The 25504-nt window shown below is 40.3% G+C and overlaps 1 protein-coding gene across 1 annotated transcript in view; it reads left to right on the plus strand.

The window, feature by feature from the left end:
- Positions 1-25504, plus strand: part of SORCS3 (sortilin related VPS10 domain containing receptor 3) — a 579597-nt gene that overhangs the window by 517276 nt on the left and 36817 nt on the right. Inside the window, exons 15-17 of the mRNA XM_004428052.3 lie at positions 14229-14346; positions 15345-15478; positions 24945-25058. Coding sequence (XP_004428109.1) covers positions 14229-14346; positions 15345-15478; positions 24945-25058 — 366 coding nt within the window. The remainder of the gene's footprint in view (positions 1-14228; positions 14347-15344; positions 15479-24944; positions 25059-25504) is intronic.

Raw genomic sequence — 25504 nt, forward strand, 5'->3', positions numbered from 1 at the left:
ATTCTCCTATCAGTGGACATTTAGGTTGTTTCTAGTTTTGCACTATTATAAACAGTATTGTCTTGTCTTTGTACATGCTTCCAAATGCACACATAGAAATTCTCTGAGCTACATACCTATAAGTAGAATTGCTGTGTCATGGTGAGTTGACATTGTCACCTTTATTTTTACACTGTTTTCTAATTGTTTTATATATTGCTCATTTCTGCAGTTAGAGTGTGAGATCTTTTTTAGTCAGTAAGATTCATGAGGTTTGCAACTGTCTTATTGTTCATCCTCCACAGCCCTGAACGTGGAGGCTTGTGTGTAAAGGGTGCTTAGCAGACACATGGCGAGTGAATAATACTATTGGACTAAACTGCAACTATTTAAAGGCAGGGGCTGAATTTTATGCTTTTTCTAAGTCTTTTCATCTTTTGGTTCAGGATTTGGCACAAAGTAGGAGACTGAGGAATAGAATGACATAGGAAAACAGTGTCCCACCTTCCCTTCCTCTCTTACAGCTCTTTTAATGCCCATATATTTCCTCCTCTCTCAAATCTCGTCTTGAACATTCATTTCTCCCTTTTTGTTTCCATCTCTTAGGTTATCCTTCATCACCCAACTCCTGAAGCATCTTTCAGCGGTTCACGGCCTACAATTTCTAACCCACTATTATGCACTTTAAACTCTCAAACCCATTAAAGGAGCTTATTAGGTTTTGAGAAAAGAATCAAAGTTGTTTGGACATAGAATGATTTCTTCAAATTCATTTAAAAAATCAGCCTTTTCTCTTTTGCCTCTTCAGTTCCAATGCCTTTTAGTCTCTTTCTCAATCTTCCCTCTGCCCCCCTCCTCTCCCAGTACTTATTTTCAAGCCTTTTAACCCCTGCCTCTTTCCACCGTCTCATCGTCATTGTATTGTGTAACTACACAGGCAGGATTCCTTGCTGTTGATCCCCTGCCTATTTCTATTAAGGTCTAGTTTGTTTCACTTTTGCTCAGCGCAATTCCCCTGTCGCCACTGACCTCCTTTACCACTAATCCCATCTGCACCCTAATGGGAAAACAATCAGGTGGCATGGACGCTCACCAATAGCCAAGGATCTGGCCTGAATTTCTGGAGACTGGCAACTGCTGGCCGCTGATGGCTGCCCTTCCCCACTGCTCTGTCTGCTTTGATTTGAAATCGGTCCTCAGCAGCTTTCTCCATGGAAGCAAAGAAGAGGGCTTAGGGAGGCAGGAGGCGAGAGGAGGCAGGGGGCCTAGGCCTTTCAGAGAGAACTGGGCTCTTATAGGAAGATTTAATAAAGGACTCAGGAGTCCATACGCATTGCATTACAAGAACATTTGTTATTTCTTTATTCAACAATATGTACTGAGAGCCACTGCGAGGTAAGCACTGTTCTAAGAGTTCTAGGAGCTGGGCTAGGACATGAACAAGATAGTCAAAGTCTCTGCTGATGGGAAGTTTATGTTCCAAATCCTCTTCCACACTCTATGGAAGAAAGATCAGTTTTGAATGAGGTTTATTTCAGCTCTAGTGTTCATGGAATGTGTTCTATAATCCAATTCTGAGCTTTTGATGGTGGTGGTGGTTGTGTGTGAAAGAGAGAGGGAGAGAGAGAAGATGTTACCATAAACCTCAGGGGACCTCTAACTTCCAAAGATTTTAACCCTGACTGTGGTTTTTGACTATTGCTTATCTCCTCATCTGAGAAAGAACAAAAGTGTTAATGAATGAAAAGGAACATCGGAATATTACAAGTGGTTACCTCTAGTGGGGTATTTATTTTCTCATCTCTAGATTTTTATAGTTTTAAAATATTTTATAATGGGAATGCATTCTTTTTATAATGAGAAAAGGGAAATCATGTATCAAAATGTACAGATGAAAAAAAGTATCTCCCAGATAGTGAAAGAGAGGGGCTTCATTTAAGTATATGTGGGTGATTGTGTAGGTCACACCTACTCTACCTTTGAGGTTGTGACCTAAGGGAAGGGAGAGTCTTAACTACCCATCAGCGTTTCCCAGTACTAACTAATGCTCTGAGTAAATTAATCCTGAATGCTTTCAAATAAACAGGCGCTGGAACCCAATCAAAGACAAGAATGGAAAATAGACAAATCCCACTTGTAAAATAAAAATTCAGGAAATTGCTAGATAGTGGCTTCTGATGAAGCAGTGCTCTAAATAATTTCTTCAAGGTCATCTGGTTAATTTATGCTGCATTTTTAAGTTATTATGTATTTTAAAAATTAATGAAAGATTTAATTATAGCAGGGTTGCCTGTGACCTTTTGTGAAATGACTTCATCGTAAATCTGCAGGCATTTCAGAACTGTTTTCCAGGTTTCTAATAATTTGCTCTCAAATTAATGACATCCAGGCAGTGAAAGGAGTCGAGGCTGGGTAAAAGGATTGAGTTGGGATTTGTGGTTTCCTAGCAATGGCTAATTCTGAGTCCTGTACGGAGGTGGCAGAGAAGATGGTGTGTGACTCACCGGAATCCACAGCAGGTTTAACTGTTTACTTAGAGGAATGAGAAATAAATCCAGTGTGTCATAGGGGAAATTGCATGTAGCCAGATTGGGTCATTGCAGAGCAATTGATTTGGGGCACATTTATCTACATGTCAATGTGGAGGCAACACTTGGACCAATGAGAGAATTCTTCTTCTTCCTTGTCACTCACAGGGATTCTTCCTCATTCGTAAATTAAAGATCTATTTCTGCCCTCCAGCTTGCTGGTCATCAGTGAAGCCCAACTTAGACTCCATCACCCATATGGGTGACCTTCACCTATCCTAGGGACTCAGCGAGAACAGCTAAACTGTCTCTGGAGGGTAGCAGGCTCATTTCCCCAGAGACCAGGATACATCATTGTCTACGTCATTCTGATGATTCGTTTGATCCAATAGAGTGAAGGCAAAGACTGTGCAAAGGAATGCCACATCTTAGCACATCAAAGAAAATCCTCTCTCTTAGAAGAAACTAGTAGCACACCTCTGTAGTTCCAGAGTGGCAGGCCATAGTTTGGAAGACCCAGAGCACCCTTTACATACAGGAGCCTTGGAGAAAAGGCAGCAAAATCTGGAAAGTGGGTCTAGGCTGAAGCCTTCCCTGGTTAACTGAAGCCCTGAATGTGATCACTTCTCTGCTGTACATTCCTCCAGCAATTGTTCATGACGCTACTGTCATATATGGCACACCATGACTGAATATGCAAAGGTTTCCCATGAAGGGCAGTCAGTGTGGGAGAAAGAGTTGGGTTTCAGGAGACTAGGTTCTAGTTCTTTGTGTTCTTGAGTAGGCCACTACCTTACCTGGGCCTTGGTTTCCCTAGTTGGCATATGCAGGGATTGGACCAAAAGTTCATCCATAAGGACCCTTGCAGCACTAAGACTTTATAATTCCATTTGTTCTTTTTCATGCCCCAGAGACTCCCAACTAGAGGCCAAGCCAATAAATATTGTCATAGTTCAGGTTCAAGTCTGCAATTCCCCACATATTAGACGCTTTAGACTTTGAGACAAATAGGGCCGTAACTGAAGCTCTCTAGATGCATCTTCTCTGCAGATTTCTCTCTTCTTCCTTCCTCCAACTGTGATTTCAGTTTTATATATTTCATGGTGTTTTTTCCTTTTGTGCAGACAGCCTAGTATGAGCTAGAGCTAACATCTCCCCCATACCCATACCTCAGAGCCAAATTGTGCAGTAAAATGATTGCTAATGAATCATGAAACACTTGAAAACGGGTATGAATCTTGCTGAAAGCACAGTGCTGAGAATTGTGTTAAAACGTTAGCAGCAACTGCCTAAGTTGGACTCCTTGCTCCAGGACCTACTTCCTGTGTGACCTTGTTGGATGAGTTATTTAACTTCTTTGAGCATCAGTTACCCGATCTGTTAAATGGGAATAATAAATGAAATGAGATAATCCATGCAAAGTGGTTAGCATACTTTAAGTATTCAATAAATTCTCACTAATATTGGTATTTCTAATTACTACTGTTGTTATTTGATTGACTTCTACTAGAGTACCTACCATATGCAAAGTCTTGTAGTAGAGACCAGGAGGATATAAAAGCATAAGGCACACTATCTGCCCATAAAATTCTCAGGCATCTGACAAAAGACATAAAGTATCATAATTAAGTACTATTACATAAAAATATTAATCATAGTTTTAAATTATTCATTCCTTAATTTATTCTAAACATTATAAGCACAACACATTTAAACCTCAAAACTCTCTTAGGTGCTGTTGTTATCCTCATTTTGCACATGAGGAAGTTGAAGTCTAACTAGTATGTGTAAGGAAATTTCCATAGTTCCAGGATCGGGGCTCACATCTTAGCCTGTCTGATGCCAACACCTTTGTGTTTAACCACTTCATTCTACTGGCTCTCAGACAGTAAATACATGACAAGCACTTACAATGTGTACAGCGTAGCTTATGTAAGTTTCAAACTTCCAAGAGTTTAAAATCTAACAAGGAGCGTAAGACACTTAGACATATTCTATGAATTTTGATGCTTGTTGAAAGTGCTAATGGTAATACTCAAGATATAGAAAAAATACTATAAAAATTCAGAGGAAAGAGATATTTTTTTCTTCCTAGAAGGAAAGGAATTGAGGAGGAGGAAAGATCATGGAGGGCATAATAGAAAAGTTAGTATTTGAATTGAAACTAAAAAGAATAATTCATCAAGAAGATAGAATAATCTCAAAACCTATATAGTGTTATGATTGCATAATGCAAAAGCCTACAAAACTCAAGGAGAAATGGAAGGTTTGCAATATCATAGAGCAATATTTTAATAAACTTCGTGTGGAAACCAATAGACCGAGCAGTCAAATGTTAGTATGATTTGGGATATGAATAACACTATTAGAAAGCTTGATTTAAAAGACCTATGTATAATTCTCCACTCAACAAATAGATAATACATTTTTAAGCATTTAATATTTTTTTTAAAAAAATTGATCATACACTGGGCTACATAGACAGTCTGGACTACTTCCAAAGAGCTGATATCATTGAGATCATGTTCTCTCTAAACATTACCATTAGATCAAAATTTTTAAATAAAATGATGATGAGGAAAATAAATAAAGAAAAAAAAATTCATGTGGTTATGAGTAGTTTTGTTTCTTAAAGAGGAAATCAAAATGGTCACTATGAAATATTTAGATTTGAAAAGCTTTCCTTCCCCTCTCTCTCTCCTCCCAAGAATTACTGCCTATTATTTGACTTGAGGCTTGCAGAATGGGTAGGAGTGGGATAAGATAAGATTCAGGGAAAGGCCATCCCAAGCAGAAGAAAGCAGGCACTAGGAAATCATGCTTCTTTTAGTGGAACAAAATGGAATTCTGTTTAAGCACAAAAACAATGGGGAGTAGCACGAGATAATGCTGCAAAGGTAGATGGAGACCAATGCAGGGAAGTCCTTGAGTCAAATTCAAAGATCTTAGCATGATATTCATGACTAAATTGTGTCAAAGCTCAAGGACAAGAGTAGGTACCTTGGGAGTTTTCTACACAGAGGTTGCAGTTGAAGAAATGAATAGGATTGCCAAGGTCAATAGGGGACAGAGGGACAGAAAAGAAGAAAGCTTAAGTTACGACAGTCAGAGATGGGAAGAGGAAGAGGAGGGAGAGAGGTACTTAGAGGAGTAATAGGAGAATATGGTGTTATTGAAGCAAAGGGCTAGAGAAACTGAGGGAAGGCCCCTGCCTCTGTGGGAGATCAGGAGATCACCCTCTGCTCACACAGAAAGTCAAAAGTTTACAAGAGGGAGAGACCACGTAGACTTGGAAGACCTAAGGAATGCTTCTAAGAGGAGGTGGCATTGAAGCAGAGGCTTGAGATGGCACTGGGGCAGGCAGACAATGAGGGAGGATGTTTCTGGGAAAGAGCGTGGAAAAATCAAGGTGTGGAATCAGGAAAGTCTGTGCATGTGTGTGCGTGTGTGCACACATGCACCCACACCTGGGACTCTGCTAAATATTCCATGGCTATTCTCATCAGCACATGTGTGTATACACACATGTGTGCAAGTGTTTATGTAGAGGAGGCATTTGTAGACAGGGAAATAAAGAAGTTTGGCTGGAACAGAGAGGAAAACGAAGAAAAGTTTGGAAAAGAATGTGAGGTCCAGATTTGGGATGGAATGATAGTTCTAAGAATGTGGCCCCTATTTGATAACCATAGTTCTGAGAAGGCATGTAGTATCATTGGAATAATTCTTTAACAAAACTGTCTGGAAGCAAGTGGTGGATAGATTTCATAAAGACCTATATATGCTATAAACAAGTGAAAGTAGTGAGGAGGCAAGAGGTACTGAGAGCCCGAATTACAGTCTTCAGTAGGAGGAAATGAAGCCAGTAAAAGTTTGGCCTCACATGAATACCGACTTGAATCCTAGCTCGATATTGATCACGAGCGTGGCCCTCAAGCCTCAGTTTCCTCTCCTAAAAGGGCTGTACTTATGATTCTCAGGGGATTGTGTGGAGCATTCAGAATGATAATAGCCATGGAACATTGAGGAGAGTTCCTGGCCCGTGATAAGCCTGGTAGCTGTCAACGGTAACCATTATTATTATCAGGGAATGGGAATGGGGTTCAAATGGAGTTGGTGAATGTGAGAGATTTTGTAGAGGAGTAATGAAAAGGACTGAGTGTCAGTCTGGAGGTTAACTGAGAGGACAAAGTTGACGACTGAGTCTCTGTTGATGCAGAGGTTTCTAGCCTGATGGCTGAGAATTCAGTTGAGGCAATAACAGAAAGTGGAAAGTCAGGAAGGAACTGACAGAGTTGGCTTTGGCCTTGTTCTGTTTCTTAAGATTTTCTTCAGGCAGATAAAAATGGGAGAGTTGGTGCTTAGAAGAGCTCAAGAGGCAGATGCTGGAGTCACTGACAAAGATAAGGAAAGGTGGATATCCTGGGGCAGGTTGATGGCAACACAATATTATCCTGGTTGATCCAAATGTTCCCTCAAAAGTCAGTCTGCAGTGAAGTCCTCCTTGTGGAACTCCCCAAGCACTGTTTGTTCTTTCTTTTGCACATTTCTAGTGGCTTCCTAGTAATGAATCCTCGTCCCTTTCCTTTCTGAAAGATTGTAGTCAACCACTCTTTCCTTGAAATTCCTCTCAGCTTTTATAATTATTTATAAAAATTGGAGTAATTGGAAGTTGAGAAAAGAAAACCAAGTTACTATGCAAGGGAGAATCAAGTGACCCAGAGTTGCTCTCCTGTAAAGAGGAAAACACCTTTACAGAGCCTGCTCCTCTAATTGCATTTAGGGTGGCATTGTTTCCACCTAAATTATAGCAATTATATACCAAGATCTTCTTTGAAATCATTTAATTAATGAGTAGCTAACCCGCTGTGTGTATGGAATTCTAATGAAGCGTTTTATTTTTGTGAACCACCTTCCTCCCTCAAATTAATCACTTCCCTCCCCACAAGGCTTACTCAGGTCTGGATGGTGGATTAGAGAAGGTGTGTTAGTTAGGGTCCCAGCAAATCATGATTGCTTGTGGAAATCCTAGCACAGTCCAGAATAACAAGGGCCAAGCAGCTGCTGCTGTTTTTCCCCTGAGATTGTTTTTGTCCTTCTAAACCCCAAAGAACATATAACTCAGCTATGTTCTTTGGCCCAGACATAAGGGCAGATAAAGCTATTACCCCAATTTTGGAAGAAGTGAATGATTTTGATAGATTAATCCATTAATCAACTCAGAACTATTTATTGAGCATCTGTTATATGAAAGAAGTGCCCATAGAAACAAAGATGAATGCCTCTAATAGATACATCTTTTGTGTATTGGGTCCCCAGGAGATAGATAGCTTGTACATGTGGAGGTAGACATAGAGATTGAGATTAAAATAAACTTGGAAATTGGCTTGAAAGGGCCACATTCTGTCCAGACTATTTCTGCATCACAGTCTTTGAGTATATGTGTCACTGGTTAAAAATCATCTTCCGTAAGGAAGCTGAAGGCTTGAGAGATGAAGTGATTTGGTCAAGGTCACCTAGTTAATTTAGCGACAGACAAGGACTAGGCAAAGATAAGCCTTCTAATTCCTTGCCTAGTGCTCTCGCCCCCATGCCCAGACTACGTGCATGTTAGAAATTAAACAACAGCACAAGAGCACAGGAGGATGCTCTGTGACCAGAGTCAAGTTGGCAGTGTAGACAGTGAGCACTAGAGGAGCTTAAAAAAAGAGACAGATGATCTCTTAGGTTTGTAGAGCCCAGGAAGAAGGTGAATCTTGAGTGGAGTCAAAAACTCGCGTGAAAAAATCCAGACACCAAGGTAAAAAGAAAAAGAAAAGCAGAAATAATAAATTTTAATTGATTTTTCTTGAAAATCCATAAAGTGAGAAATGGCTTAGAGAATTCATTTATTTTGTTCTGTGGTCAGGAGCAACTTCTTCAGGGGAACTAAAGGGTAGGCTACCTGTTTCCAAACAATCATCTGCATTTATGTATGAGATATCTACTTTCTCCAAAGCTCTGTAGAAGATGTCACCAAAAAAGGACAAGGAAAGACCCTGAATTTGAGGTTAGCATGTACCTTGAAAAAGGAATTTTGAGCCAAACCTCTTGAAAGCTCTTGATGAGCAGGGCCTTGGATAGTCTATGGGGGTTCTAGCAGTAAGAATGATGGTGATGGTAATGAACATTTGTTGTCCATTGAGATTTTCAAGATTCTCACACACATTATCACGCATGGTAGGGTTTTGATTATGTTGGTGAAAATATACTTTGAGTTAAGAAGGGGGGCTAGGAATGCTTTTCTGAAGAAGGAGGTCAAATAGTTTATCTTGGTAATTGCAAGGAAGGATTAAAAGCAATCCAAATCACAGTAGCTTTGGCTGTGCTTAAGAATTAGCTTCTTTTTTGGGGGCCGGCCCCGTGGCATAGCAGTTAAGCGCGCGCACTCCCCTGCTGGTGGCCCGGTTCGGATGCCGGGCGCGCACCGACACACCACTTGTCAGGTCATGCTGTGGTGGTGTCCCACATAAAGTGGAGGATGATGGGCATGGATGTAGTTCAGGGCCAGTCTTCATCAGCAAAAAGAGGAGGATTGGCATGGATGTTAGCTCAGGGCTGATCTTCCTCACACACACACGCAAAAAAGAATTAACTTCTTTTTGCCAAAAACTTGAGAATAAAACCACCTTCTAGAATTGCCTTGTTCCATTGGTACTTGGTAATCAATTAGCCATTCTTCGTCAAGCAACTACTCTTGAAAGGCTCTATGAGGTGAAAAGAAGTACAAGAAGAATTCCCAGCAAACAGAGCTTTCTAATTGGTTGACACAAATTCGACTAAATGTACAAGAAAATTAATAAATTCTGGATAAGTGGTCTAGAGCAGTGTTTCTCAGAGAGTGGTCCTAGGATCAGTAATAGCAACGTCACTTGGGGACTTATTAGAAATGCAAATAATCAGGCACCCAAATCATACTAATCAGACAGTCTGGGGGTGGGACGATCCATGCTTAACAAGCTATCTAGGTGATTCTGACGCAGACAGTGGAGAGCCTCTGGTCTTGAGATAACAGGACTATTTGAACTTAAGAGGAAAGAGAGTTCAGTGTTGCCAGAAGAGTCACAGAAGATTTCCTTTACCAGATGTTCCATATCTTTGGTTCCTCCATCCCACCCATCTCTTGAGTTTTTGTATTCAATTGATAAATGAACTACTTTGTTCCCCCAAAAAATACCACAGTGGGACAAGCATGCTGCACCTACTTTATTAGTGATAGGCTCCCTAACTTTAGAAGAATATTTCCAGCAGATAAAAAACTTTATCTGGAAAATTGACTTTTTATTATTATTAATTAGAACCAGTCTGGGTTTTCTCTTTTTCCAATTCAGGATCAAGTGGACCTTGTCAGTGTTTATCACCTCAAAGTAATGGTTATGGTTTCTGATGATGGTCACCCTGATTTCTCTGCTGGGTTCTCATTTCCACAGATCCTGTTATGAATTTTAACATCTGTTCCAAATGTAGTTACGAAAAAGGCTGAGAAATGCTTAAATTTAAATTAGTCTTTATTTCCTGTTGAGTTTGCTGTGTTTCTGTCGTTTCCTCAACTTCCATTAGCTTTAATCAGAAGAGCAATGAATGGAAGCAATATTGAACAAAATTAGGGAAGCAAGATCGATGCAAAAGAGAGACCCTGTGTCAGTCACTTATATCCTACAGGAGGGGGCCCATGATGAACTTTTTTCCTTCCAAGACCTGAGAATAGGTGGAAAGATAGGCAGTACATTAATGTCTGAAAGTTGCTGAGTGGTTTTACCCCACTGATCTTAGTGGGGTCCAATGAGAAAATGAGCAAAGCTCATAATCCTAACATTAAAGGTTTAAAATTTTGCATCTGACATTGGAAAGTGACCAAGTGGGAGAGCAGACTAGCACCCTCCCAAGTGAAAATATTAGTGTATCAATTTACAGTTCGGGGAAAGACTTGAGAAACTGGTGTAAGGAAATATGGTATAGAAGCCAAAGAAATATAGATGAAAGGAATGCACCTGTCAAGATTGCAGGAGAGAGAATCTGAATTAGTTCACAAGTCCTGGCTGAGCGCCTGTTTTTCTGTCCAGTCCTGAAATGAGCATTCTGAGATCAGGAACAGACATCCCAAAGAGTTGGGAAGACCAACAACATGGGCATCCTTAGATGCTCAGGGTCAATTAGGCTCTGCACCTGGATGAGGCTTGCATCGTCTCAACATCACCTGGGACATGATTAAGCCTGATCTTGAAGTTTTATGCTAAGTAACTCTTGAGTATTCCTCTCCCCCAGGGGCAAGTTTGTCTGTTAGAAAGATCTCTCACATTTTGTAAACATTCACACTTTTATTTTTTGTTATTTTTTATACTCAAGAGAACTCTCTAGAGTGCCCACTTATTGCTCTTCCCTCCCAAGCACCTTCCTATCATCTCCAGATTAACAAGCCATAGTTCTTACACCACTTCTTGGATAGATAGATAGAGATGAAAAGTGCTCTTGAATCATATTACCATCTGTCTTAGTTTCCTGTGACTGCTGTAACAAATTATCACAAGTTGAGTGGCTTAAAAGAACAAAAATTTATTCTCGCATAGTTCTGGAGGCCAGAGTCCAAGATCAAAGTGGCAGCAGGGCTGCACTCCCGCTGGGGCACTAGGGGAGAATTTGTCCTGTGCTTATTCCATCTTCTGGTGGTTCCAGGTGTTCCTTGTGTAGCTTGTGGTTGCATAACTCCAGTCTTTGCCTCTGTCTTCACATGGCCTTCTCCTCTCTGTGTGTCTGTCTTATTCGTGTCTCTTATAAGGATACTTGTCATTGGATTTAGGACCCACCTTGACAATCCAGGATGATTTCATCTTGAGATCTGTAACATACTTCTGAAAAGACCCCTTTTCTATGTAAGATCACATTCACCAGTTACCGGGAATAGAACATGGTCATCTCTCTTTAGGGAGCCACCATTCAACCCAGTACAGCATCTTAATCCCTCTCTTTTTCAATGGTCCTTAAACTTTGGAAACTGTGAACCCCTTGGAAAATCTGATAGAATATATATAATTTCTCCTTAGATACGTAGACATGTGCCAATAAACACGTATTTTTATTTAAAATTTCAGAAGATTCAAACTCCACTACCACCACGAAAGCCCACAGATGTACTCTAGATTGAGACACTTAGTTTATCTTGTTTTTGAATTATATCCTAAACTAGCTACAATTTTACTTTGTGATCTGGTTAATGTAGAATAAACTAGGATATTGCCTCTTCTGTTCTAGATAGTATACAAAATTCTATTAATGCATTCAGATCACCTTAAATATTTTTGGTCTCTCTGAAGTGTTCATTTGTCTTATTCACATTGTGTATGAGAACTCTTAAGCTGCCACCACTATTATTATCATTATTATTATTATTTAACCTGAGCTACACCAAACCCCGTTTATCTTATCCAATACTTATGTAGTTGCCAGGGGGAGAACCTGACATTTCTCCCTGTTACTTCACGTGGTTTTAAAGTCAGGCTATCTTCAGTCTGTCAAGACCTTTTTGGGTCCTGATTCTGCCATCAAACATATTGACTCTTTCTTCCAGCTTTGTGTCATCAGAAAATGTGATTTCCAATGATGGCCATTATTTTCATGTCTTCAAGTCATTAATAAAAATGATCAACAAGAAAGAGCAGACAGTAGAACCTTGCAGCTGACTACTCGTACCCTCCCTCCTGGTTGATTTTAATGTCTTAATTAGGTGCTGTTCGGCCACATAATTTTACTAGCACCTGGCTCATATTTTTTCATATTTTCTTCAAGACTGCTATGGCAGAGCCTTTCAGATGCCTTGCTGATATCCAGGTAAATCATGTGCCTCATATTTCCCTCTTTTCTCTGCCTAGTAGTCTTTTCATAGAAAGAAATGGGATTAATCTGACATGATGTACGTTGTGATCCATGAAATAACTGTAAACTATTTGGAGTAGGCCGAAGTGTTCAGTTTAGCATCGCTAAAATCCTGCTACACAGAGTATTACAATCAGGGAAGACTTACCAAAGGAAGTGGCATTCGAATGTGGGAGGATGTAGATGAGCTGGATAGAGATGGAAGAAACTATTTATCAAGGTCTTCTCCCATTGTTTTTTCATTTTTCTTTTTAATCATGATACTCTTTCAACTTAACTCTGTTCAAAGAAGTAGAAATTTTTGATGAGAGATAACTGTTTTACTAATGATTTAAAATGGACTGACTCATGACCTTCCCATGAAAAGAATCAGAACTAAAAGTTGGAACTACCTTAGTGGAGACCTGGCATGGATGCACTGGATTTGGAGACCACTGACTATAGCAACAATGCAAGAGAACAGAGAGAACCCAGGGGAGCGATACTTAAGTTCACTCTGGTCCACGCAGTATGGTCCACGTAACCCAGCATATTCTAGCCCCATGGCTTCTACTACTCAGTGCTAAGCTAAGACTCGTACAAAGACCATATAGTTTAACAAAAGGAGAGATCTCCCTCAAAGTCTGTTTAATCTCCTTTTAGACAAGGTTCTAAAAAGTTTTATTTAACTTTTAACCAATAAAACACTAAAAGTTGTTTCCTGGGGTGTATTTTAAATTGTATAATCTATAAAACAATCCTATTTCTTTCTCCATTTCACAATTTTAGTCGGCTCCCACCCCTCCCAAAGTGTCCTCACCTTTCAGATAGCAGAAGCAAACGTCCCTGGGGGAGAGTTCGTCACTTAGACATCACCAAAAGAATATCTGAACTTGGGGAGAGGAGAATCCTGGGCTGGGAGCATGATTAAGTCTTGCTGAAATGGAAGCCATCCAATTCCTTGAAAGACTTCAGTATGGTTAGGTTCTCAGCACAATTGGTGTCTCCTTTACATCACTATGATAAATGTCTTGCATTGTAATTACAAGACATGCCACCTGAGTGGAGTATGGATGATCGGTCTTTTTTTCTATTTTACTAGAAATGATTGATCATTCATATTTATAAGGCTATCAACTGCTGGGCTTTGAAAAGGTCAGTATTGATTATCTAAGTCACACAGATGGTATGCTTCTTTACTATACATAAATATGAGTTCCTTTTATGAGACTACTGTGATTTTTTAGGGAATGGGGAAGGAGGGTGGTATTCAGGTGAATTAAGCAATGGGAATTTCAACTAAAATACACTTAGATTCAGTTGGAATTTTGGAATTGGCAGGGTCATACTTTAGACTAGCTAACCCCCCACCCCCTGCAACATACACACGTACAATTTACTTTACAGATGAAGAAACTGAGTCCTTGTCAGTGGACTCAGTAGATAAAATACCAGTGCTTGCTTGAAGGGGAAGCAAGAAGGCTATATGTGAAAATATGAGCAACAATTCTGTCTGGGTGGAGGATTTTGGACTATTGGATGAATTTTTTCCTTTTCCATACCTTTCTATATTTAAAATACTTCCTATAAAGCACATTATTACTTTTGCAATTAAAAAAATGGTTGGTTTTAAACTCAATGTGAATACCATGCCGCTTGGCTGGAGTTGTGTGGGCAGTGGACTTTCTCCTCAATGGCCTGGAAAGGCCTCACTTTAGAAGAACCAGTCAAGTCCAGGCTGCAATTCAGTCCTCTCTCTCTCCAGTATTTGTACATTAGTAACTGACTATGGGTCTTTCTCTGCTTGTCTTTCCCATTCTTCCTCTAAACACTTAGAGTTTTTGGCCACTTCAGCCTCCGTTCTGAATGGCAGCTGGTGAAAGTGGACTACAAATCTATCTTCAGCCGGCGCTGCACCAAGGAGGACTATCAGACCTGGCACCTGCTCAATCAGGTACACCACAGGGTCAGGGAGTACTGGCTTCTAGGAAGAGGAGCTACTGTAAGCCCTGTTTGGTCTCCCTATTTGGAGGAGGAAGGTAGGGGCCATCTGAGGATAATAGTGGGTTTGAGGGGAAGAGTTGGAGCCCACACACCCTGGTCCAGCTGAAGCAGATGGTATTTTGGAATGCCATTTGCACCCTGGGATCCTGATCTACTCATTGAGGTCACTGAGCAGCCTGGGGGAGAGGTGACAGTGATTACTTGAGGTTTTAGCTCTATCTATGGAGAAATAACCCCAGACAGCTAGGAAACCCTCCAATGGTTTGATCGTCACACCTTCCAGTGGGGGGAGTAAGGGCATTTCTCAGGCCAGCCTGAAGTAAGGTCCCCAAGAGGATTGGAAACAGGACCACTGAGAAAGGATGAGGAGTGGGAATGAGGGAAGTTAGCAATGGCAGATATATATTGCTACACAACATAGGCTTCTGTGTTCTTCAGAACTGTTGGGTCCTTGTAATCTGAACCAACTTCTCTTTTCACCCTTGACTGGGAATAAAGACTTGGGCATGGTCATTTATCATAGAGAGAAAACTTTTAGAGTCAACTTCAATTTTACTCTGAAGGTGATGTGAACAATATGACATAAGTGTGTTCTTTTCCACTAGAATTTCTGCCGAAGCCCTTTGGGCAATTGCCTGGTGGTCTCTGAGGATGATTGGAGTTTTTGCATTCTCTATGGAGGTGGAGAAAAAACAGGACAAAATAGACATCACTGGCTAGGTTGGGTGGCAGGGTAGTGATAGGCCAGCCTCCCATGGTGTTCCTTTTGTGTGGTAGTAAAAGATCAGCCCTTTTATCCTGGAAACTCGTGAAAGGTTATAGGGGATGAGATTGCTACATAGAGTGACCAAAAGAGAATGAAAAGGCTAATGCTTCTCATTGAGAAGCTGGTTTGTTTCATCTTCTTTGTGTTTTTCTGCCTCTCTCACTATGAACTTTTTTTCTAAGGGGGAACCTTGCGTCATGGGAGAAAGGAAAATATTCAAGAAACGCAAGCCAGGAGCTCAGTGTGCCCTGGGCCGGGACTCCTCGGGGACTGTTGTCTCAGAACCCTGTGTATGTGCCGACTGGGACTTTGAGTGGTGAGTCCCTTGGTATCTCGTCGCCAATCCCAACCAGATGTTTACCTATTTGGGGAATGAGGATGAAGATGGAGTTAGGGGAGGAAGCCACGACCCAGAGGTAGGAGGTATGTCCACTGGCCTAAGGACCCGACTGCTCCAATTCCTGGTCTAGATGGGAAGTTTGCATCCCTGGAAGGAGGACAGGAAGAGGCATTTTCCTGTCCTCTGAAGAGATATCAGAGCAGCTATCTTCAGTTAGCAGCTATATTTGAAAGTACCAGAGAGATTGTGCTGGGCTCTGACAGAGCTCAGAGAGCTACCGCCTTGGACAGTTACCTCCAGACATGTTCGTTCAAATTGTGCGCTTCCATGTGAACTCTCTCATCTCAGATTCTTTTTTCTCCCTCTCATGACAACCACAAAGAATAACTTTAAATCTCACCTACTGGCCAATGACTCACAAATTTCCAAGTGTTTACCTCGAGCCCTGGCCTCCCTCTCCTCTAGCATGGAGATATTTGTGTTCATCTATCTACTTAGCATCCATCTCCCCTTGAACTGGTAATTGGGATTTCAAACTTAATGCGGCCAAAACAGAACTCTTCCTGAATCCCCACTATTGGAAGCAGTTTTTCAACTGTTCTTGAACCACCCCCACCCCCAACTAGTTTTTCCAACCTCTATACATCACATAGACACCCACTCATTGATTTAAGTCAAAATCCCAGGAGGGCTTAATTCTTTCCTTTCCCTCATCCTCAGGTTCAGGCCATTTGCAAGTCCCTGGAAGTTTCTGCCTTCAAAATACATTCTAACTCAAAGCACCTTTACACATCTCTACTGCTATCTGGATCCTCCAAGAGTCTACTAACTCTCTCTCTACTTCCATCCTTGCCACCCTAACATCTCTCCTCCTCACAGCAACCAAAATTATATTTTAAAAACCCAAATCAGATCTTACCATTCCTATGCTTAAAACACTCCAATGGCTTCCCTTCTCCCTTAAAATAAAATCCATTCTTCTTTCTTTGGCTTGCTCCATTGTAGGTGATTTGGTCCACTACCATTGTACTTTAATTTCTTACTATTCTCCTCTCATTCACTGTTTTGCAGCCACACTACCATCTACTGTACCTTAATTAATCCAAGCTCCTTCCTAGTAGAGGAAACAGCAAATGCAAGGATTTCTTCCAAATCTCAGCATGGCTGACACCTTTGAATCACTCCTGTCTCAGCAAAAATGTCAGCTCCTCGGAAATGCCTCATGAAACCACATAATCTCACCTACACCCTGGCACTCTCTGGCACATCGCTTTGTTTTATTGTCTTCTTGGTGTTAAACACCATATGGAGTGATCATGTTTTTTGATTGCTTTATTGTCACCTATCTTTCCCCAGTAGAATGTAAATGCTATGAGTGCAGGAATTTTAGACTTTCTTCATTGTTGCATCCTTAGTGCCTAGCCCACAGTAAGCATTAAATAGTTGTACCATGTTTCTGAATGTTGTTCCTTTTAGGAGAGTCAGAATACTTCCTAGTTCGGGGAATGAGTATGTATCATTCTGATCCTAACTGGATGAATTCTTCCTCCACATCACAGTCAAAAGCTGAAGTTCAATTCAGATATTTTTGTACCCATTCCAGGTTAAAAGAGAAAGCCAAGGGCTCAGGGACCATCCCATAAACATGGAATGGGCAGGGCAATGATAGAGTTGCATTTGGCCTCTTCTCGTGTTGAAAAACAGAACTAAGTCCAAATGGGCCACAGAAGCTACCCCTGCCCAGCAGCTTCACCCCTTCCCTCCTTATTTCATCCAGCCTTTTTATTAACCTTGATTTGGAAGCCATCTTTAGTTTTCCACTTTCCACCAGGACTATAACTAGCAGCCCTAAGCCAGCTGGGTGACTATGACTGCTCCCTAACTGCTCTTAATCCCTGAACTCATGCCTTAGAAAGCTTGACTTCAGTGAGAATCATCCAAATGGGATGTGCTACATGGAATTTAAATGTGAATGGCAGGGTCCTATCTGTGGCAATTTTGACCTTTTGGAAACAAAGGATATTCTCACACTTGAGAAGAATAATTTTCAATTATTAACCACAATCTAGCAAAATAGTCATAGCAATGTATACAGTAGGCCACTCAGAATTATGGCATGTGACATGTTGATGTCAAACCTGAATGTTCAGAATATAGATATCAGGTTTTCTTGTGTCCTTCTGCAGACTGACTCCATGGAGGCAGACTGTCTTTGCATATGTCATGCTGCATTTTCTCCTGTGTCTCTCTGAGCTATAATAGACCCTCACCCATTGTTGGGAAACCTCACAATTGAGAAAGAGTAAGAATTGTAACATAAATATTTTTTCCTTCAGCAATTCCGTTAACATTTACCAGTCTGGAAAAAAATCCCAGCTCTGATATTCACAGTTTCTGACCTTGGGAAATTTTCTTAATCTCTGTGATTTCATCTCCTCAGCTGTAAAATACAAATATGTAACATGTATCTCATTGGGTCCTAGGAAGGAATAAATGAATTAATATACATCATTAACGTGGATAAGGCATTTATCCTCGTGGTGTACACCATAGACATCCAACGTGTGGTAGCTGTTGTTGCTGCTGCTGTTATTAATCTTATACCCCAGGGTTAAGTTGTCCCCATGGTATTTTTAGAAAGTAAACAAGAGCTTATACATCCAAATAGGCACTATCTACAAAGCTGTGCCTTTGGGTGTTATCCATTTATTTCAATGGTGGTGGCATTGCTTAAAATATTTCTGAACCCTTCTTTGGAAACTACTGTCAGAATGCATCTGTAAGTAAAGCAGGCAGGGAGAAAGTCTTTGCAAGGCATTCTGTGGTTCTCACACTTGCATTGGTAGAGGTACCACCTGGACCCAACAACCTGTAATGTCAGCATCATTACTATGACATTTTAATGCGAAAAAAATGAGCATCTGGAATGTAAGTTACTTGACCAATGTCACATAACTAGGGGAGAAAGAATTGGAGTTCAAGTGCAAGTCTAGCTAAATCCCATGTTCTCTCCTCTACATCATGCTGTTTCTCAAGAAATCAAACAAGTCTTTATTATTTTAGGTTCACTTTATGTTTCAGAAGAAGTAGGATCCCCAAGTTTAGTTATTCTAAAATTAAAACTCATCCTCAAATGACCTGGGTTAACTGCTGTTGATGAGATTTAATATAGAATGTTCCATTAACTCTAAAACAATTCCAAAAGAAGTAGTTTTGACCATTGATACTGGAATTGTAATAGGTATACAGTGTTCAAGGAGACTTTATAGAATTTTTTTCTTGGATATACAAGATATTGTATGTTTGCCTTTCATACCTTATATTAAACAGAAGATAGAAGAACCATTTTAGTTTGAAGGAGGATAAACAAACACACAAGACTGGATGCTGGGTTAGTGGTCATAATCTGAGAACAACAGCAAAAAAAAAATCGTGTCCTAAAAAGTATTTTTGCACTACTTTTGAGTATGGAAGAGGTAGTTTGATTTCTGAAATTTATAGATTTTTTTACGCTGGTTTTTGTGGACAAAGGGACTGAGTTTTTGGAATTGTCTTTTTTGTTTTTAAGTCAACATCAATAAGCATAGCTATCAGTCAGAAATATAGTTTTTCCATCAAACGTAGTTTGTTTGTTTGTCTTTAATGCTCATGCTGGAAAGCAGTGCTGGGTGACAGTTTGGTAGCCTTGTCTCGTTCTCAATGGTCCTTCCTACCAGGAAGTGTTATTAGCTAAGGAATCTAAAACTCCCCGCTGGGTTAGTGTAAGTGATTATCATGCACATTCCACCTAGTTGTTCCCCTAAACCAATCCAGGCCATGTTCATTTGATTGGTCCAGGCAACTTTTAAGTCTCAGAGACAGCAGGGAGAGGGTGTAACCTAGTTTAATCAGATTGGGGTGGTGGAGACTGGGAAGGATGGATTAACTGTCTTGATTTTGGTGGAAAAATTGAGGAATGCAGCCTGGATTCACAAAGGGACAGTATTTTCCACCTGTTCCACCTCTGCTTGAAGAGGGAAAATTCTATAGATTCTCAGAAGCATTTATTTGTAGTACACTATTGGCTTTCACAATTTTCACCCTTCCATCCAGAGCAGGTGTCAGTAATAAGTATGAATTTTGCATAAATATTGATGTTTCTGCTTAATAGCCTCATAAATCTCCCAGCCTCACACTTGCTCTGAAGAGCCACTTTGCAACAGCCTCCACCATGGCACTGGTGAGGGCCAGGAAAAAATCCTCCCTGAGAATTAAGTTTGTCAGAGACTGGCGGGTAGTCAGAAAAGGGAGCTTAAAGGACCTGCTCGGAAGTCACATGAGGCTCCTAGGAAGGAGCTGCCCAATGGGAGACCCAAATACCTTTGTTCAGTGAGAAACCAGGTTGGACAAAGATTATGCCTAGTAGTTCTCCTTTCTTACTCACCCCACTGTTCATTCATCAGTAACTCTTGCTGAGCGATTACTATGTACCAAGTCCTTTAGATGGATTATCTTACTTAATCTTCTCAACTAGCTCCTGGAAGAACAGTCTATTATTTAGGCATTTCATAGATGAAGAAATGGAGACACAGAGATGTTAAGTAACTCACTCAAAATAATAATATGATTCCAGAGTCCTAAGTTTTAGTATGTCTTAGTGTCTGCTTTCCATGTTCAGTACAGTTCCAGGTCCACAGAGTGAGTTTATCAAGTGGTAATGTGGAAGAGAGAGGGAAAGAGATTTTGGAGTGGCACAGCACATAAATTCAGGGTGTCTGAAATCCATTCATCTCTTAGTATTCTGCATATAAAGCACAAGCAGGCATGTTTTTTCTATAGACTAGGCATTGTGGAAAAGTCAAAGTTGTATAAACCAGAGTTACTGAACTCAAAGAAGGGATAGCAGCAAATAATAAAGAGTATAGTTAGGTGCTGAATTTTATGATCCAGATCTGTGCTGTCCAATATAGTAGCCACTAGTCACATATGGTTATTTGTATTAAAATTAAACATTCAGTTCTTCAGTTGCACCAGCCACATTTCAAGTGCTCCATAGCTACATGTGGCTAGTGGCTACTATATTGGATAGCATAGATGTCAAACATTTCCATTATTACAGAAAGTTCTATCGGATAGCACTGGTCCTACCTGTAAGTGCTAGAAATGGTCAGAGCAAAGAGATCAGTGAGGACTGGAGTAATAATGAGAGGCTTCCTGCAGGAGGTGATGATGGAGCTATGTAGACTTGCTGGTGAGTAAGTACAAGGAAAATGAGCAGCACCTCAGAGAAAGCAAATATATGAAAAGGTTGGCATGGGGTTAGATTAGGAGAAATATTTGAGAGATGATTGTTGGGTTTTTCAAACAATTTCTGCAATGATTTGGATGTAATTGTCTTGCTTTCTCTATAGCTGTATTTAGGCTTATGCCTTAGTTAAATGATGATGATGTTAATTATTCTTCTACTGTTTTTGTTGTGGTTGCTTGTTATTGAGTCTTCACTCTGTCCTGCCAAAAACCTCTATCTGCTTTATCCAATCCCAAACCCAGCATACTATACCATCTCCTAAAATGGGACAGAGATGCCTGGGGAACACTAATCCTGGAATTACAACTGCCAAATGGGAGAATGGAGGAAATGGAGGTCAATGAGGCTATGATGAGGTTGTGCATGGTCTGAGAGTAGGACAGCTCCTGCAACTGGGCCAGTAGAGACCACAACTTCTCGGCTGGCTCCAAGAGGCTCAGAATGTCATTCCTGGGGATCAGGGGGCCCTCCCTACTGATGATTAAATGAGTGCCCCCTGGGACTGTACTAATGCTAAACCAGGGTTCAAGAGTCTCGATTATCAACTCCATCTGCCATTGTCAGTAATTTACAATCTTTAACAAAGTCATTTCTCATTTTTTTGCTTCTTCTTTCCAATCTACCATCTGAAGAAGTGGGACCCAAAGGATACACATGTCCCTTCCTGTTCTGACATGCAGAGGCTATTTGATTTCTGAAGCTATCCTGTCTAGTCCTTCTTTAGATCTTCTAAGTCTTTTCTCCGGATGGGATTTGGAGGACATACAGGTTCCTGGAAATGGGCAAGTTTTCCCCTAAACTTTTAGAAGTTGTAAACCCTTTTAAGATAGACAGAGTGACATTTCTTGAAGAAAACTGCTTGTGTGTTTGCGGAAGCTGTGGCAGCTTACTTTCCTGAGGCAAATCAAACTTTCTGGTACATTCTCTCCAAACTTCACAATTTAACAGAAAAGCATCTTTCTCCAGGAAGCTGAAACAGTAACTGGAACTGCTTGTTTGTCTAAATCACACAAACTCCAGAGCTGAGAGGGAGGTTGGGCAGTGTGAGAGATTTTAATATACTTTTAGCCGAAGTTAATGAAGAGGACCATAGCTTGGGGACAGCCAATGATGTTGCCGTTAGTGTTATTAAATATTAATGAAGTGCTTCTTTGGGGCAAAGCAAAATGCCTAATGTACCTTTTTTTTTTTTTTTCCACCAAAGCCCCAGTATATAGTTGTATGTCATAGCTGCACATCCTTCTAGTTGCTGTATGTGGGACGCAGCCTCAGCATGGCCGGAGAAGCTGTGCGTCGGTGTGCGCCCAGGATCCGAACCTGGGCCGCCAGCAGCAGAGCGCGTGCACTTAACCTCTAAGCCATGGGGCTGGCCCCTTAATGTACCTTTTTAAATAACTGTAGCGCTAAAAGGTAGCAGAGCTGAACAGAACTGCTAAATATGGTTGCATCTAGCAAAGAGCATTAAGACATTTCTCTCACTCCCAGAGCTGCTTAGGAGAGCACCATTCCTTCATAGATTACTAGATTTTTTAGAGTTAGCAGGACATTCAATAAATTTGCCTCATAAAGCAATCAGGGAATTTTCTAGAAATAGTGCAGACACACCACAGCCTAAACGTTTTTACAGATAAACAATGTTTAGAAATCAAATATTCGGTGGTGTGCTGTTATATATTTAATTACCAGCTCTATGAGAACAAATGAATAAATAAATAAGCCCTGATTAGTAGCATTTGCTGATTGCTATAAATAGTCCCACCATGGCCGATTTCAAGTAACCAACCTGACATCAGTGAATGCAGAATTGAGAAGAGATGTGTGGTAGCACAACATTATATAGTATTTCTACTGTATAGACACATAGATGTAGATGACCTCAAGAGCATAGATAATATAATAAATATAATAACATTTTATATATAATATATATTATACATAATAAAATACAGTAAAATAATGAGGAATTTCTGTGTTTTGAGTATTTATTACCTTTTAAATATAATTTATTTAATTGAAATTTTATATCATTTATTTTTTAATAATGGCTGTGTTTAACAACCATTAATTGGCTTGCAAAATTCCTGGAATTTTAAGTTGGCTCTCATGTAAGAGAGTCGGCTCTCTCTTACAAGCCTGGCACAACACTGAGTCCGTATGAACTCTCAGGCTGGGAGATCTCTAGTCATTGATCTGGTGACTTGGCAAAAGATTTACTTGACAGATATGTGCCTTTCTCCCTCTGTTCTTCTGGTTTCACTTAAGCATGGCCATATCAAAGCTGGTCTTGAGTTCCACCTTTCCATGTAATTGTTTGCAGGGACTCAAGCTCACACTAACTCCACAGGCATCTGTTGAGCACTTGAGATGCTGTCTGTGGTCCACACTGGAAAGTCAACTATGGGCTTGCAGTCTCCCTGAAGAGAGAGACCAAATGCAATGGAATAATTAGTGTGATCGTTTTTAAATGTAATTGAAGTATTCATCACCCAATAAATATTTATTCAACACCCACAATGTGCTAGATACTGTTTTAGACTCTTATACTGGTGAACAAAACCAACAGAGGTCTCTGCTGTTCTGTAGCCTCAATGTTTCCAACATGCTATGGCTACAAAGATTTTATCTGGGGAATCAGGGACGGCCTCATCTGACCTAGACATTGAAGAAGGATACATAGGAAACTGCCAAACACAGAAAAGGGTAGAGTGTTTCAAGCCCAGGGCATAACATATACAAAGACGAAGAGGTTTGGAAGTTGGCATGGAGTGTTCAGCTATGAGTTTGGTGTGGAGGAGGATGATGAGAAGGTAGGGTGATGACAAACTGGGAAGATAATTTATATAATCTCATTAATCAGTTGGTACTTCTTAACTGCACTGTTTAGTATTCTGCTTCATACTCTATTCTTTTCTTTTGTTGGACTTGAGGCATGTTGTATCTCTCTCTCCAAAAGACTGAAAACCCCTTGAGGATAGGGAACAGGACAGGGCACATATTGAGTGATAAATAAATGAGAATTAAATTTTTATTCCTATCTCCCTTTCATTCCTATCCTAGAGACATACACAGACAAGTTGCTCTGTTTTCATTGGACTTGAGTGAAATCTTGGCTGAGAGAATATGGGAGCAGAAAAAGAAAGGAGGGGTGGGTCTGGAGAGAGTGATTTCCCTTGCTGTTTTATGTTTCATTAATACTCAGTGGGTTAATATTCTAATATCCAGATTGTTCTGCCCAGTCTGTGGGTTTCAGGAAAGCCCTGGATGCTTAAATTAGAAGCATGACTTCTCCTGCCAAGTGAAGCCACCCTCAATGACCTCTGCTTGGTTACAAGAGCAATAATCCCTTTTACCTACTTTATTGCTTTTTTCCTACCCTGACGTTTATGCATCTGGGAGCCTTATGAAACGCCAAGAAGTAGGGAAACACCATTTAGATTTCAGATGGGGGCTGTTCTCCTATACTGATCTGTTACTGCCTCGTTTTGGAAGGGGGAGGAAAGGAGAAGGGACTCATACCTGACTTTCTTTCTTCATTTTATCATGGCTAGGCTTTTAAGAAAACATGGAAAAGAGCTCCAGTTTAGTTTTCTTTGTTTTATTTTTTAGGGAAACAGGGGACCTGTGTTAAATGTTGTTGGGAAAAGTTTGAATGGCTGTATGTGTATATGTGAATGAAAATGCACATATGTGTTTGAGAGAGAATTTGAAGGAAAAATGAAAGTAAAATCTTTGAAATCAATTTTGGAATAACACGTGAAATCTTAACACAGAAATGAATCTTGACCTTTAAAGTCATCTTCTTGGTTCTCATCTACTTGTTTCAGTATTCCACTGTGATCCAAAATATGCTTTTAAGCTTATAGCATCCCTCACACCCACCCCAAGCCAGGGTACCTGCCATATTATGTATATCCATACTTTTTTTAACCTGGAGTCTCTGTTTGATAATCCTCTATTTCTTTGATAGACTGCAATTCAAATGACTTGAGATTATTTCTAAATCGAAAAATTCATTCTCAAAGTATGAATATTTGCCCTCATTGGGAATATTTAAAATAATGCATTACAGCTTTTGGGATGGCTATAGGGATGTGTTTGTGGGTATTTTAGCATTTGTGCATCTATACCAGTATGAAATATTCATTTTCTGGACAGTGACTATGGCTATGAGAGACATGGAGAGAGCCAGTGTGTCCCAGCTTTCTGGTACAATCCAGCATCCCTGTCAAAGGACTGCAGCCTTGGTCAAAGCTACCTTAACAGCACTGGGTAAGTAAAACACCTGAAGGAACTCCACTCACTGTTTTCCTGTTCCCCTAAGTTGGGATCAAAGGGAATGCATCACTATTGAAACAAGATGGAATGTGGGTACATCCTGTTTATGACAAGTGGCTTCTGAGGAAAGCTGAAGAGTTCTTTAGCGTAGAGTAACTTTTTTGGGAGCATCAGAAGAGGTTTCTGATCACCCAGCTTTCAATAACTTTTGCCATTTGCCTCTGACAGACCATAGCTATTGTTTTAGTCAGGGCTTCTCTTCTAGAAAAAGATGCCACCTTACTTCTTAGGCCCTGAGGGAAGTAAATTAACACAAGTGGAGTGCAGATGTTACAGTGCTCTCTAGTGATAGATGAATTGAATCTCTCACAGACTGATGCTGAAAACTTAGACTAAAATTCACAAGTCCCATCCTAGAAACTCCTGGAATAAGAAGGTCA

Source organism: Ceratotherium simum, chromosome 6 (genome assembly GCF_057802395.1).
Source record: "Ceratotherium simum simum isolate JZ-2026a chromosome 6, ASM5780239v1, whole genome shotgun sequence".
Taxonomy (NCBI): Eukaryota; Metazoa; Chordata; class Mammalia; order Perissodactyla; family Rhinocerotidae; genus Ceratotherium; species Ceratotherium simum.